The 15,055-nt window shown below is 52.1% G+C and overlaps 4 protein-coding genes across 4 annotated transcripts; 2 read left to right on the forward strand and 2 right to left on the reverse strand.

Annotated features, from left to right (window-relative positions):
* Positions 1 to 5,554: 5,554 nt before the first annotated feature.
* Positions 5,555 to 6,969, reverse strand: BROUX77_006809 (uncharacterized protein; the record flags this gene model as incomplete). The annotated part of the gene is made up of 3 exons (XM_073751835.1): positions 5,555 to 5,728; positions 5,793 to 6,712; positions 6,777 to 6,969. 3 exons carry the CDS (start codon positions 6,967 to 6,969, stop codon positions 5,555 to 5,557), a joined length of 1,287 nt encoding a protein of 428 aa, XP_073602956.1.
* Positions 6,970 to 7,853: 884 nt separating this feature from the next.
* Positions 7,854 to 9,021, forward strand: BROUX77_006810 (uncharacterized protein; the record flags this gene model as incomplete). Its single annotated transcript, XM_073751836.1, has 3 exons — positions 7,854 to 7,905; positions 7,962 to 8,087; positions 8,168 to 9,021. 3 exons carry the CDS (start codon positions 7,854 to 7,856, stop codon positions 9,019 to 9,021), a joined length of 1,032 nt encoding a protein of 343 aa, XP_073602957.1.
* Positions 9,022 to 9,430: 409 nt separating this feature from the next.
* BROUX77_006811 (uncharacterized protein) lies at positions 9,431 to 10,915 on the reverse strand (the record flags this gene model as incomplete). Its single annotated transcript, XM_073751837.1, has 5 exons — positions 9,431 to 10,019; positions 10,088 to 10,400; positions 10,466 to 10,568; positions 10,718 to 10,796; positions 10,863 to 10,915. The coding sequence occupies 5 exons, from the start codon at positions 10,913 to 10,915 to the stop codon at positions 9,431 to 9,433; spliced, it is 1,137 nt and encodes a 378-aa protein (XP_073602958.1).
* Positions 10,916 to 11,966: 1,051 nt separating this feature from the next.
* Positions 11,967 to 14,113, forward strand: BROUX77_006812 (uncharacterized protein; the record flags this gene model as incomplete). The annotated part of the gene is made up of 5 exons (XM_073751838.1): positions 11,967 to 12,197; positions 12,256 to 12,308; positions 12,367 to 12,475; positions 12,539 to 13,776; positions 13,861 to 14,113. 5 exons carry the CDS (start codon positions 11,967 to 11,969, stop codon positions 14,111 to 14,113), a joined length of 1,884 nt encoding a protein of 627 aa, XP_073602959.1.
* Positions 14,114 to 15,055: the final 942 nt, after the last annotated feature.

A 15,055-nucleotide genomic window follows, 5' to 3' on the forward strand; every position in this document is an offset into this window, starting at 1 on the left:
GAGAGAGACAGTCAAGCAGAAACACAAGATCAACAGGTGAAACTGTAGTGGAGACTGTGCGTGCACTCTGGAGTGGTGGAATGGAAGGAATCGATGGTCGAGAGCAGAGATGCAGCCCAACAGCAAAAGCGGCCGTTAGACGTCGAGCAGCCAGGAGAAGACTTGAATCGGCGGGCACGGATAGGCGAGCCCGGCAGAGGCGGAACAAAGAAGAACAGCTGAGCTTGTTTTAGGAGCAGATAGCGGGCAGTGGAGTGTTGAGTGGTGATGGCTGTTGTGGCTATATATTATATCGGGAGGACAGCGAGAAGAAGCGGTTTCGGGCTGGTCAGGCAGCAGCAACGGGCTGGATATTAGTGGTGGCAGCCGCTGTGATTATGGGTGGTTTAGAGGTGGTATTATTTTTGTCTTGCTAGCAGACGACAGACAGAGCGAGAAGTGCGGCGCAAAACGTGGACACTAGCTCGATTCGATGGGTTCCTGGGGACTCTTAAAGTGTTGAGATTTAGAGTGTGTGGGTGGGCTATGCTGTGTTCAGGTATAACAGAACATAAAAGACAGCGCGGCGAGAGAACAAAAGAGAAGAGAAAGAGGGAGGGGGGGGAGGTCAGGCGCCAAGGGACTGCATCAGGTGACCTGATGGGATGGGCAGGTAGGAGGGACAGTGGAAAGAGCGAGTGACAACTGCGGCAAGAGCTAGAGCAAAAAAAGAAAAGGAAAAGAAGAAAAAGTGCAAGACGCAACAGAGCAACTGCTCTCGGTGGTGACGTGTGGCTGTCGTCGACTTAAGACGGTCTTTGGAGAGGCAAGAAAGAAATTAAAGCTTTTTTCACGAGAGGAGAGAGAAAAAAACAAAGACTATAGAGAAAATGAAATAAGGTGTGGTGATGGGTATAAAAAAGGATAAAATACAGGCAATAAAATGACAGAGAAAAAAGAAAAGAGACGAGGACTGAAGCCCAGACCCAAGGCAGGGCAGGCGGCGTAGTCCAAATTTGGCTGCAGCGTAGGCTAAGGCAGGCAAGCACGTTAATGACGGTTCAAAGTTTTGTTTGTGGTAGCAATGAAGGAAGGAGTAGGCTATTGGCTTGATTAGTACACATAAAGACGGCAAGAGGCCAGGGAAAGGAAAAGAAAAAAAAGGAAGCTACTTAGGCCGCAAACAAAGTAGTAGCGACATCTTGGTGACAGTGAGTGATACGAGACGGGAGGGGGAGCGAAAGAAGGAGAAAAGAATAGGAAGGAGGCAAACAATACAATCCAACGCTTCATCTGGGAGGGTAGCTGCACAAGCACGAGAAAGCAGCTGCGTGCGTGTGTGTATGTATGTGTTCCTGTACAATTCATGCATGCATATAGTTGTGCAATTGCCTTTTCTGTGCCCGTGCCTGCACTTCTTACACACGCAGTCCAGAGTCGGGCTAGTGTAGATGCTTCCTAAAGGCGCAATCAAGGTAACAGTAACAGTCGCAGCAGCAGCCACACAACCCATGACTGCAGTTGGAGACGCGAGATTGGCCGTGTCTTCGTCTCGTCCCCTTCTACTGCTCTTCTTCTTCCTGCATCACCCACAAAAGAAGCACAGAAGAACATCAAAAAAGAGAAAACTAAGCTGCAGGCTTCCCTGTACCATCGTGAGCGGAGGAGCTCGGGCCAATCACCGCTCCAGGACCGCTCGCCCTCGGAACACTGCTCCAGACAAGGTTGCCAGAGTCATGGACGTGGTGGAAGTGGAAAATGTCATACGCCAGACGCAGCGGCCCAGTCAATTTGCTGCACCACAAAATCAGGCCGGGTCACGCTGTCTGTCAGGGGTTGAAGTGATTTCCAGGGGCCTTGTGCGGCTTATTGGCCGTCCTGCTCCATGGCTGCTGTCGACAAATGTACCTTTACACGGAGATTTGGCAGGATGGGTACATGGGCCTAGGCCCCATGCAGCCATCATGTAGGAGCCCTGCAGCTTTTCTCAGATCAAGAACAAGACAGTGTCTCGTATGGAAATTTGGTAGAGAAGGAGAGAGGACCTCATCCACAACGCCCTCGTAAAGCAGCCAAAAATCCCCAGGGACTACTCTGCTTGTACAACCCCCCCCCTCTCCCATTGTCCATCTCTCTGGGTCCGGATCAGGACCACCAAGTAGCGCCCTACGCATTTTACTAAGGCTGGAAGAAGCAGTCTAGTCTATCAGTTTATAGCAGCTCTAGACTAAAGGAGGAAGAAGAACATGAAGTCCCATGATCAATGTGTACCTATGCCTACACCCATTGCCCATAGTAAAGACGGCTTCGTCAGGTACCAGCCCAAGTCCACGATGCCAATCCAGGGGCCAGGAAAGCTTTGGTCCAATAGCATCACAGGAGGCCCCACAACTCTGGTCTAGGCCCCGTTTTTCCCAACGTTGTGCAAGGGGGAAACAGGCTAGTGCTGTCTAGTTGCATATCCGGCAGCAGAATACTACTTGCTAGTGGAGTGGCCCCTTTTGGGTGTATAAATTGCTGGGAGAATACGATAAATAAAATACACCATGAACCGACCCAGTAGAAGAGAAAACTTGTCTCTTGTGCCCGAACCTAGCGTGGGCTTCTGTAGAATTTCGTTTTCTAACTTTGGAGTTGGAAGTTAGCTGAGAACAAGTCTAGCCGGATTCTACAACCAGTTACAGGCACCGTCTACTAGATGCGTGAGAGGCGGCTCCAATGTAAGACCAAGACTCCAAAACATGAGTAAGCAGTGAAGAGTGGCACATACGAGGTCAAATATGTAGAACTGCACTTAGGCTAGCTAAATAGTTGTTCATACTTGGATTTGTGTGCAGGCAGATAAACACGCTTCAAGCTGGGATGATGCACACATATACACTGCCATACTATCCGGAATTGCACGCCATGTCAATGTCTACTGGGCCACACCAAAAGAAAAATTTGACACTACCACTCCCATGGATCTCGGGCGCAGCAGCAAACACCACTCTCACATAAATTTCAGCCAAAGCTCAGGCCTCTCCTCTCGCCTGTCTTCTTAGCGCGCATCGTGGCCCTGTAGCCTGTTACGATGGGAAAAGGTGGGGTAACCAAGCATCCAGAAAGTGAAGTTCCCGGAGAGAAGCTTTCCTACGGTGGGAATTGGTCCTCGGCCAACCGCCAGTGCACGCACACACAAACAGACACTGATAAACAGCACTCATACCCTACCCTCTCATCTGGCAAAAGCTTCTACCCCGTCCAAACGCTGACTTTAGCATCTATATACGTATCTGTCCTTGTAGTCATAGCAACAGCCTGGACCCGAGTTCTACCCTAGAATCTAGATTCTCGACCCAACATGTCGGCCTCCTGTCTCCGCCTGGGACAAGCCGTTTTCGGCATTATTATACTATAGTCAAGTCCCGAAAAGGGAGCACAAAGAAAAGAAGCAAAGAACCTATCTCGCGAGCCCGGCTAACTGAACTAGCTAGCTACTTCTCTACCAATCCCGCACATCACCTTGCCCTGTCTCCAACACCCACGCCAACACCAACACTGGACATAAAACACAGCCGTCTGTGTTGTGCTGTCTGTGTTTACCAATCTCAATCTTAACTTGTGTGGCTGGCCCTCCCTGTACATGTAAAAACTCACCCACGCTTGACAAGAAGTCTGTTTTCCTGTGCTTGTGCTCTTTGTTTACCGCTGCCACCCTGCATTAAGCTTTGTTCTGTTTTCTCCTTCTCGCCAGATCCATCCGAGGGGCCAATCTCTTTCTCCCTGCCGGTAGCCAAGAACCACGTGAAGGTGACAAAATCTCGCATCTCTGTTGTTGTCATCCCATCCGCCATGTTATGTTGTCTCTGCAGGTGCTTATGCCACTTTGTCTTTCAAAACAAATAACCCCAGCCCAGTTTCTTGGGTATTCTGGGTTACAACTGAGCCCTTTTCCAGATAACCCTTACATATTTTGGTCGATCCCTACATGACATAACATCAGAATCGGCACTGTTTGTTTCCAGCCAAAGAATCTGTCAAACAACTTCACCAGGAAAGCAGTAACTAGTCATATCAACAGGAATTTCTCTTCTTGTGACTGAAACACTTTTCAAAATTTCTTTTTCTTTTCTTATATGCTGAAACTCGGATGAATCCAAAAAAACGCACATTGTGAGGGCATGTAAGGAGCAGCTGGCAAAAAAACTAAAGTGCGTACGCATGTACATATGTCGGGCTACCCAACAGCAGACACATCACCCTACATTTTGATGTCATGGTGCATGGGGCCAATGCACAGCAAACTTTCGATTTTTTTCTTCTTCCAAACTACACAAAATCTCGAGCTCAGAGAAGAGGGAAGAATAAAAGAAGTAAAAAAGAACGCTACAGGAAAAAGAAAAGTTCACATGCACGAGCCAAGCAGGAAACAATCTATTTTTAGAAAACAGGCACTAAGAAAATTCCGGAAAAAGTAAGAACCACCTATGACTACAATCGGCGCAAGATGCTTTGCAACTACTTGCAGGCGTAACTACCCAAGCCCCTCCTCGATGTGGCACGTACCACATTAAAAGGAAAGACGGAATTAAAGGATGAAATCGACTCAACCACACATACAAAAGCAAAGGGCGCTTTTGCGCCTGGAAGAGAAGAGAAGAGAAGAAAAGAAAAAAAAAGACCGCGCTTGTGCTTCGTCTAGCTTCAACGTCCTACTGGACGCAATGGCAAGCCAACGCACATAGTTCTAGACTTGTTGCCGTGAAGATGCCCAAAGATGATCCAGGCCCATTCCCTCCCAGACATGTCTTTGCCACATCCGGGTTTGTATCCCAGCTTGCAGCTTTGTCCAGGTGACTGTCGGTACACACATACATACGTAGACATAAATCCATCTGCACAAGTGTCTGTCGTCTCAACATCCCATGCTAAGCTCGACCCATGCGGCAGCTTCTTGGGCTGCTAGTGCCGAGCAGGGCTGAGCGACCACGGCCTCAAAGGCAGCCGGAGTGTACGTAAGGAGCAAGAATTTTGTTCATTTTTTTGTTGGAAAAGTAAAGGGAGAATGTTTGATAAAGGGGCGTCTATAGACAAGCCAAAAAAACCCTTCAAAGGGGAGGGGGAGGCTTGATGCGGAAAAAAGAAAACGGCACATCTATCGGAATACTTTGCGTCCCTTGGCTCTTCTATGCAGAATAAGCCAGCGTCTTGTTCCTCCTCTCTTTGACTGTACACATATTCCTTTTGCACTGTTTTTCTCACGTGGCAATTCGGCGTATGTAATGTTGCCTCTCAAGTTGCCTAAAACGACATCTATCGTATTGCGTGCGTACTCGTACTGGTAGGCTCACGGGCGATGGAACTAACTATAAACTTGCTACCCATGAGATAAATGACACAGCACAAGGAAGCAAGTCATGGTGTCTATGCTATTACCCAAGCAAATGTGTGTAATCTGAATTCAACAAAATGAGTATGTATAGTTATTTGCCATTCCTCCCTTCACTTTCACTGTATGAAACAGCCGGAAGACTCGAAAAGCAACGCCCAAAAAACGAAAGAAATAAAAAAGAGGACAACGCCTTCTGTGTTTTTACAGATCCTTTGACCGCAGCTTCTTGATACGGGAGACACCCTCAAATAGACCACGATCAACGGCAGCGGCCACCGTAAGTGTACCGCCGATAATGGAGCAGAGACCGGCCAGAAAACCAGTAAAGGTCTTGGCGCGTTCTTCGCGGTTGATGACCTTCATGGGAGAAATGTCCTATGGGCTGTTGTTAGCATGGTTTTCATGACAGGATGTGTGATTCCAAGTATGTAGCACTTACGTAGGAGAAGAAGACACCGGGGATACCGCCGCGCGAGTGCTGGCGCTCCTCGTGACCGTCAGCAGCATCGTTTCCACCCTCCAAGCTACGCTTGTGGCTGGTGACCGAGTACTGGTGGGTCTCAATGACACCGCCCTGGCTGCCCGAAGCAAAGCCGTCCTGGTCTGAGTTGATCATTTGACCCTTGGACTCCCAGCCTAGGGGAACATACGACGTCGGCACTATCTTGACAAAGTACATAAAGTTCCAGTTGGGGCCCTTGACAAGCTGCTTGGAGTTGTCGAGAGGGTTGACGTTGTTGAGTCTCTCGTTGGTAATGGACTTGGGAAGAGGCGGACCGAAGCGCAGAGCATGGATGGTGTGTGTAAAGTCGTGCTCGACACCCTGTGCGCCCGAGTCCATGTACTGCTTGAGATCGTGAACGTGCATGTTGCCGTTGCTGAAGGACCGACCAGGGGCCAGGTGGAAGTTTCCAATGACCTTGTTGACATGGAGATCACCCTCGACACGGCAGCCCTCATGCCGCTGCTCGGCCAGGCGCTCTTTGTAGTGTTCACGAGTGCACTGCTCGACGCCGTCACCGTCGCCAAAGGCCCAGCTGGCTTCGGCGTAGGCCTCGCGCACTTCGTCGCACGTGTTGCAGCAGCCGGCCTTGATGGCGTGGGGCGGGGGGTTGGCACCGTAGCATCCACCGCAGTAGTTGGGATCCAGGTGCTTGGCGTCCTGGTCCTTGCCTTGGAGAGATAGGACATTGACGTCAAGCACGCGGCCACCTTCGGCCTCGGCGGCGAGGCGGACTTTGTTGATGCCGTGGGCGACACTGTGCTGCTGTTCACCAGAGACATCCATGAGATCGAGAGTCAGCAGCTCGCAGGGAACATGCGGGAAGGTGATGTTGAGGAAGATCTCCATGCGCTCGCCTGTAGAAGTTGGTGTTAGTTGGTGGTATAGTGAGTCGGAATGCATACGGGAATTTGAGCGCACCTCTGCCCTTGTCTACAATCAGTTCAGGGTGGACGATGACTCGGCGGTAGTCCAGCCATTCGCCTAGTGAGAGGTAGAGTACCACAATCAGAGAAACGATTGTGACAATGCCTCCCGAAGTTGTGCGAATGCGGGCCTCATCGACAGTTTTCGCAAAGGCGTCAAGCCTCGTGAACCTCGACTTGCCGGCCATTGTGCGGGAGCGAGTGGGAGCGATTGGCGCAGAAGAGAAACGGAGACTGGCCGATGCGTAGGAGATCTGCGCCGGGGATGTTCAAGACTCGGAGCCGGGGCGGGCCAATAAGGGAGTGTGCTTCGGAGGCGTTGTGTGCTCGGAAGCCTATTTCAGGACGAAGTTGGTATGGGAAGGGAAGCCTGTAACCCGCAGACCTTCTCTCTTATGCAGATGAAATGAACGATGGGAGTGGAAGACAAAGAAGGAAGCACAAAGGCGCAAGACCGCAGACCAAAAGCCCAGTATTGCAGAGACTTCGATGTCAAGCAATTAGCAGACAGATTGAGCCGAGAACAGAGAGAAAAGCAAAGGCCAAAGGGAAGATCGTCAGGGTGCAGACACGGCAGCAGCTCCAAGACCAAGATGTGCGTAGTAAGCCAAATCAGCGCAACGCGGATATCTTCAAACTGGCCAGCGATGCAGAATCACAAAGGGCGCTGGCTCCGGGAGAATTGTGGATACCTCCCTGCTGGCCCCTGTCGCTAGACCCACGCTAGACCCGGCAAGGGTCTCGGCGACGCTGATTGGTTGAGGGCGAGGGGCCCAGCGCAGCCTTGCTGGCGCTTTGTCTGATTGGCTGGCGCGGCGGCAAGGCTGAAGAGCAGCAGCACCAAGAGCTGCGATGGAATTTCTTGACAGCGGCCAACCCAGAGCTTCATGCAGAGGCTGCTCCACGATTTGTCCAGAGTGTGTCCAGCTCTACATTGCCCAGCTGCTCTCAGCGACTCGATCTCGGCCGTTTACTTCTGTCTCGCGCTCGCGTGAAGCCTGCCGCGTTTTTCTCATTCTGCCTTGATCAAAGCGCAGTTTGAGCCAAGCTTCAGCTGCAACTTCTTCACACCATGTCGTTCAAAATCCCATCGCGGGTTGTCTTTGTTGGAAACATCCCCTACGGTATGCGGCTTTTCTGGACCTGGCCTTCTGCCTGTTTGCTAACTCAGCGCCGACAGATCTCTCCGAAGAGCAAATCATCGAGATTTTCAACAGCGCCGGAAAAGTCATCAACTTTCGCCTCGTCTACGATCGCGAGACGGGCCGACCCAAGGGCTTTGGTTTTGCAGAGTATCCCGACAGTGGTATGTGACAATGTGATAAATATTAGACGTGCCGCTGCGTACGGACCGGACCGCCTTGCTGACTTTCCCTCTCCCTCAAGATTCTGCATCCTCTGCCGTGCGCAACCTCCACAACTACGAGATCAAGGGCCGTCGTCTACGCGTCGATTTCTCTAACGAAGGCGGGACCGAAGACGAAGACGGCGAATCAATGGCTTTTGGTAGTATGAACTCCGGGCTCGGCCCTGCCACCACTACCGGTGGCACGCCCAACGGACCCCCGACCGGCCCTGCCGCAGCCCCTCCGACATCCAGCACACTGCCCCCGCTGCCCGCCGGAAAAGAACTGCCGCCCGGCGTGTCATGCGCCGATCAGATCTCACGCACGCTCTCGACGCTGCCGCCTTCGCAGCTGCTGGACATTCTCTCGCAGGTCAAGCAGCTGGCCACCAATGAACCAAACCGCGCCGTCGAGCTATTTGAAGCTGCGCCGCAGCTGGCCTACTCCATCTTCCAGGCCCTGCTACTCATGAACCTGGTCTCGCCCGAAAGCATATACAGCGTTGTCGATATGAACTCCCTTGCCGCTGCCGCAACTACCTCTCCCGCCCAGATGAGCGTCCCGCTCCCGCAGGCCCAACAGCCGCAGGCGACTGCCCCGCCCGCGGGTCTCGGCTATTCGAATACCGGATACGGCGCACCCGCACCGCCCGCACCGCAGCAAATGCCCATCCCTACGGGCCCCGCTGCTTACAACAGACAGCAGCAGCAAACGTACTCGGCTGCCGTGCCTCCGCCGCCTCCGCCCGCGCCTGCTGCAGCTGACGGCCAAGACTCAGACGCACTCATGCGCGCAGTTATGGATCTGCCGCAGGAGACGATCGACGCGCTGCCAGAGACTGAGCGCATGCAGATTTTAGCGCTAAGAGCTAGCTATCAGGCGCAGAGCCGGTGAGCAACGGTCTACACCAAAAGAGAAAGGATAGCCGTGGTGGAAATAGGGAGGAGGCTGTCACTCACTGTATTTGCTTTTGTGGTTCATTTTTATGGGTGCTTGTTCTTTTTGTGCATGGGCTTCTCTTGTCGTTTTGTTCGTGGAGTTTTACTGGAGTTTTCTGGTTCGGCGTCTTTTCGCATAATGCTTTTGCTCTTATGGTCCTTGTAGACAAGACGATGCATGCTGTTTAGGTGAGAACGGGCTTTTGGCTTTTGGGGAATTATACTAGATTTGGAGTCTCCATGGCGAGACGTGACTTTTTACATGTGCGCGTATGGCATCGTCTTCTTCTAGTGTTAATCTTGCCCATTGTATCCATCTCTCTCGGAAATCTAATCTCGTCTTTTCTCTCGCAGTAATGCCAATTTTAGTATCTTTTCAGTCCCCCTTCACTGCCCTTTTTTTCCATGATATCGTCTAGGAAGTCAATAACATCCAGCAAGTTTGTCATCAGCATCATCCGCGTCTTCTCCGCCTTGGTCAGCAACGCAGATTTATCCGGGCCCATGCCGGGGCTGCACATCTCGCTCAGATGGTGCAGTGTCACGGTTAGCGGCAGCGGAGCCTTGACGGCGTTGTTTAGAAAGATCTGTACAGCCTCCCACGGGCACGCCTCGTAGCCGGCAAATATGGCGGGGTTCGCCAGGAGACCGCGGGCCGACATGAAGCCGCGCAGCCCTGTATTGCTGGGCCGCGGCACAAAGGACTCGACGGTTTCTGCGTCAGAGGAGGCAGTAAAGGTGTTGGGTGTGAGAGGGAGGCTGGCCATGGAGAAGACGTCGCCTGAGAGCAAGATTGGCACGCGGGAGCTATACCTGTCAAGAAGGATGTTGAGGGAGTCTGTGAAAATGGGGGTACTTGAAGGTGTGTAGCGTGTGCGGGGATGGATCGTGATCCAATCTGGCAGCGGCTCCGAGTCTGAGCCGAGGACCGTGTCGATAAAGTCCATCGTTTTTCTACACCCCAAAGAAGCATTAGTCGCGTCATGGTGTAAATACCCAACTGCATCCGGAGGCCAGCTCACCTTAGGTCCTTGTGCACTCTGATCTTCACGCTAACACTACGGCCCTTGTCGCTTTCGCGGTCTCGCGTCCAGCCATCAGCCGTGAGCCGCCTCCGCGTCTCGACGACCATATCTCTGACCAGCTCACGTCGCTCCATCAGCGCCGCGCCAAGTGTCTCGGCACACGCCCAGCCCTGTGGACAGCCACAATTCAGGTCTACGCCACCCACGAATGGCGCAACAAGTGACGAGGCGCGGCCTAGTTCTTGCGGGTCATTGGCGCCGAACTGTACGATGGTGGGTGGCTGGGTACCAGTGGAGGAAAGAGTCAGATCTACAGACGCGTTAGAATAGGACAGTGGAAAATATACCGAGCGACGGGGAGATGCAGCTACATACCGCTGTCTCGAGCAATCCGATTACGGTTGAATTCTTTGGCCAGAATCATGGGCGTATAGCAGAGATCCGTCCCAAAGTGGTGAACTGTTTGCCGGAACGCAAGCTGGAGCAGCGAAAATATGACATAATCAGCCCCCGTACCGGCCGAGTCGGGACCTTGAGAACAAGCCCTTGTCCACGGAGCATACAATAAGCAGTGGTCTATACACATGCAAGTAGTATAAACAGCCATTCCTATGAGACAGTACGCACCTTGCTGTAGCGCACCATGGGCGCGCAGACGGTCAAGAACCGGTCTTGGGCCTGGGCCAAGTCAAACAGCTTGAGCGGGCTGGTCGTGGGAACGTATCAGAACATGGAGTCATGTCTTGCGACAGTGGTAGCAAATTCGACTCACTGGACAATGTCTGGCCGCCATTCCGGCTGAGGGTCTTCATATTGCAGGGTCATGGCCAGGGCCGGCAGTGCTTGCAAGCGGGGAAGCAAATGTGCTTTGTTTACTCTGGATTTGGTGTGAGAAGTAGCCCTGGTTGTAGGTGGGTGGGTGCTGTTGCAGCACACTATGAAACAAGACGTTATGCAACAGGTAGTCAGTCAGTTGGTTATACATGTACACCAGGATAGTTCAAGATAAGATCGCAAATTTCGAGCAAGTGGGTGCAAACTTTGGTGTCTCGTAGTGGCAATTTCAGGCCGACCTGTGCTAATTCTCTAATTCTCTCCCGTCTGCCCAAACTGTATAAAGAGGGCAACCGCGCAACCTTTACCCCACAAAAAAGCACACACAAGGCAATAGCAGCAAAACAGGAACTCGAGTATCCCTGTCTTGGAGGCAACAGCACTTGCTGCACCGCAACATGGCAACTGCCTGGGTTTTTGGCTTAGGACGAGACTTGATGTTGTTCGAGGCTACAGTTGCAGTTGCTGCAACATTAAATTCCGTGTGCCTTCCTCTTTTCCATTCTTCACAGACTTTATTCTCCCGGACCCATGCTTAGTCGGACCGATGGCGTTTATTGATGTCTGTCTTGCTGCCCATCTGCTGACAAGTGACACTCTTGAAAAGAGGCTTCTTCTCTCGTTCTTCCTCGTCGATCAAGCCCCCGAAGTCTAACTTTTGGCGACTCGGTAGCCGGCCTCTTTGCTTTCAAGGGTGGCAGCCGGTTCTCCAAAACGACCCTCTAGTACCATCGAAAAGTCGAGCTGGAGAAAGAAGCACCGACATACGCCCTTGGACTGCTACTCTGCAACTTGGGAATGGAGCCGGGCGATCTTTATTTTGGGGATAGCTTCACGGATAATAACAAAAATACAGAGAGAGACGTTCTGGGCGTGATCTTGGCCGCACCCGCTCGTACAGATCACTCGTGGAATACTTATTCCACTGGTATATATATCGCCGCACGGCGATCTTTTACTCTTGGCTCTGTCGCATCTGTCTCACATCTGCTCTCTACCCGTCCTGATTCTTATTGTCCCTGTTTATCGTCATCTCCCCGCCATGTTTCATCTACTGGCACTTCTTGCATTATGCTCAATCTTTACTCGCCATGCACTTGCCCTTAACTCAAGCGAATGGGCCAAGCAGTCTATTTACCAGGTTTTAACTGACCGCTTCGGCCGAACTGATGGCTCAACCACCGCGTGTTCGTCGTTGTCTGAGTACTGCGGCGGCACATGGAAAGGCCTGGTTAACAATCTGGATTACATCCAAAACATGGGATTCACTGCTGCAAGTGATACAATATTTTCTCAACACCATAATAGAGCTATGCTAATGCTTGGCCTAGGTTTGGATCTCTCCCGTTGTCACCAACATTGAAGCATCGGGGAGCTCGGATGGGTATGTAGATGTGTTGATTATCATGAGACCAGACCCTCAAAACTAACACAGAAAACAGAGACTCGTATCATGGCTTCTGGGCCCAAGACTTTAACACCGTCAACTCGCACTTTGGTTCCCAAGCCGATCTTAAGAGTTTGGCCGATGCCCTGCACTCTCGAGGCATGGTAGGTTTCAGGAGTCAACCCTGAAAAAAATATATCCCTTAGTGACTAACACGACTCTTGTAGTACCTCATGGTTGATGTCGTTACAAACCACATGGCCTACAGAGGTTGCCAGACGTGTGTCGACTACTCAAGCTTAACTCCGTTCTCCCAGTCCTCGTACTTTCACACACCGTGTACCATTGACTACAACTCTCAGACCTCCATCGAACAGTGCTGGCAGGGGAGCAACACTGTATCGCTGCCGGACTTGAGAACGGAGGATGCAGACGTGCGTGCTTATTTCAACACGTGGATATCGGAGATTGTGGGCAACTACAGTATTGATGGCCTGCGGATTGACAGTGCAAAGCATCAAGAAACCTCATTTTGGGCAGCGTTTGAGGAGGCTGCGGGCGTGTTTCTGCTGGGCGAGGTGTACAGCGGAGACCCGGCATATGTTGCACCCTATCTGAAATACATGCCGGGCGTGTTGAACTACCCTGTGTACTATTGGATTCAGCGCGCATTCCAGAGCCTTGGCGCAACGACATCTGAGCTGGTTTCAGGCGTTAACACCATGAAGAGCAGCACTGGAAACACCAACCAGCTCGGCTCCTTCACGGAAAACCACGACGTTGACCGCATGCCGTCGTGGACTTCTCAGTCCAGCGACATCGGCCTGGTCAAGACTACAATTGCCTTTACCATGCTCATGGATGGGATCCCTATAATCTATCAGGGCCAGGAGCAGGGCTTCACGGGCTCCGGCATCCCTGCTAACCGCGCGCCCGTGTGGACGAGTCTCAACACGGGCAACGAGCGGTATGCCTGGATCGCCACGCTCAACAAGATCCGCCAGGCGCTGATTGCCAACGACGACCAGTACACCGTGTACCAGGCCGTACCGTTCCAGCCGAGCACGACCAGCATTGCGCTGCGTAAGGGCCAGAGCGGTAAACAGGCCATCAGCGTCTTTACGAGCGGTGGCTCGGGGAGCAGTAACTCTGTCACGCTGAGCGGAAGCAGTACAGGATACACGGCGAACCAGGCGCTGGTGGAGTTGGTGTCGTGCACTGAGATTACAGTGGCGTTGGATGCGTCGATTACAACAGCGTTATCGGGCGGACTGCCAAAGATGTTTTACCCAAAGAGCCAGCTGTTACTGACTAACCTGTGCCCGGAAATAAGCCGCGACGAATCTTCAGCTACCGCTACAGCAAGCAGCACCTTTAGCTCTTCCGGTGCATGTACAACCCCAACTGCTGTCGCTGTGAGTTTTACAGAGACGGTGACTACGGCATTTGGTGATACTATCAAGATGTAAGTTTCCGCGCGTCTGTGTAACACAACATTCCTTTAATCACTTGCTGATCATCTTGCGTTATGTTCTTGTTTCGTCTGTAGAACCGGCAACATTTCGGCTCTTGGAAACTGGAATGTAGACCAAGCGATTACCTTGAGTGCGGCCTCATACACGACCAGCAACCCTATCTGGACGGGAACCATCAGCCTGCCCGCGGGCAGCGTTATTAGCTACAAGTTCATCAAGGTGAGCAGCAGTGGCGCGGTGACGTGGGAGTCGGATCCAAACAGATCTTACACAGTGCCGGCCACCTGCGGTGTGACAACAGCTTCGGTCGCAACTACATGGCGGTAGCGATTAGTGGTGGGGAGGGAGGGAGCAGGGGCCTAGATGCAAAGAGGCGCGGGGAGACCAATGTGTATGTACGTGACTCGGTGGTGGGGGATTATGTAGTTGTGTATACAAGTATGCAAGTCTGCTGGAATGGAGGCATGCAAGCCGTTAAGGACAACGCATTGTCTTGCCCGCCCCCAAGATGCGGTACAGGCCCATCACGGCATCTAGTGCTCTAACAACGCAAAGGGATCCTTGATATTTGACCATGAAATTTCTAGTTGCACAAAGGGCACTGCAGGTAGCGCAAGTGCGTGCCCAGGACGCACACTGTAGACCGAGTATGTACATAGCTTTGCACTTCTGGCACGGTAGAGGATGCATTTGGGCACTGTCCTTGTATCAGACTGAAGGTCTGCGTCCTGATCGTCTTGGCCTGGCCGGCCAGTCCCGGCGCAGCGTGAGCGAGAAAGAGAGAGATAACTACGGCTTGTATCTCCCCTGGTCGCCCTACCGTCTGCCAGACAGGGCTGTGCGGTTTCTGCTGTCTGTCTGCCGTAGTCGCCGAACAGACTTTCTTGAAGACCACCAGAAACATAGGCGACAAGAAAGAAGGCCTCCCCCCCATTCCACACTCTACCATGGTCCCATGTTGGTATGGGTGCTTCTGTAACTTTGAATGTTTTAGAACACCCGTTTAGAGAGCGATCGACTGCAAGAAAATCGGCAGTCCCCTAGCTATGGACCAAAAAAGATCTGCGCCGCTCTTGGCGTACAGCCGAAGTCTTTATGTGGTTCTTTTTTCCCTGCCCCCTCCCCCCCCGTCACGTATATTTTATGGATTTTTTTCCACTTCCTCGGGCTGTAATTGCCGGGAGGTCACAGGGCTCTTGCGTCTCGTCTCATGTTCCTTTTATTTTGCTCTTGTTTGGACGTCCCTGTCTCGGCGCACTTGTGCATATA

This window comes from Berkeleyomyces rouxiae, assembly GCF_048999995.1.
Source record: "Berkeleyomyces rouxiae strain 22BRR77 chromosome Unknown BrBRR77_ptg000009l, whole genome shotgun sequence".
Classification (NCBI taxonomy): domain Eukaryota; kingdom Fungi; phylum Ascomycota; class Sordariomycetes; order Microascales; family Ceratocystidaceae; genus Berkeleyomyces; species Berkeleyomyces rouxiae.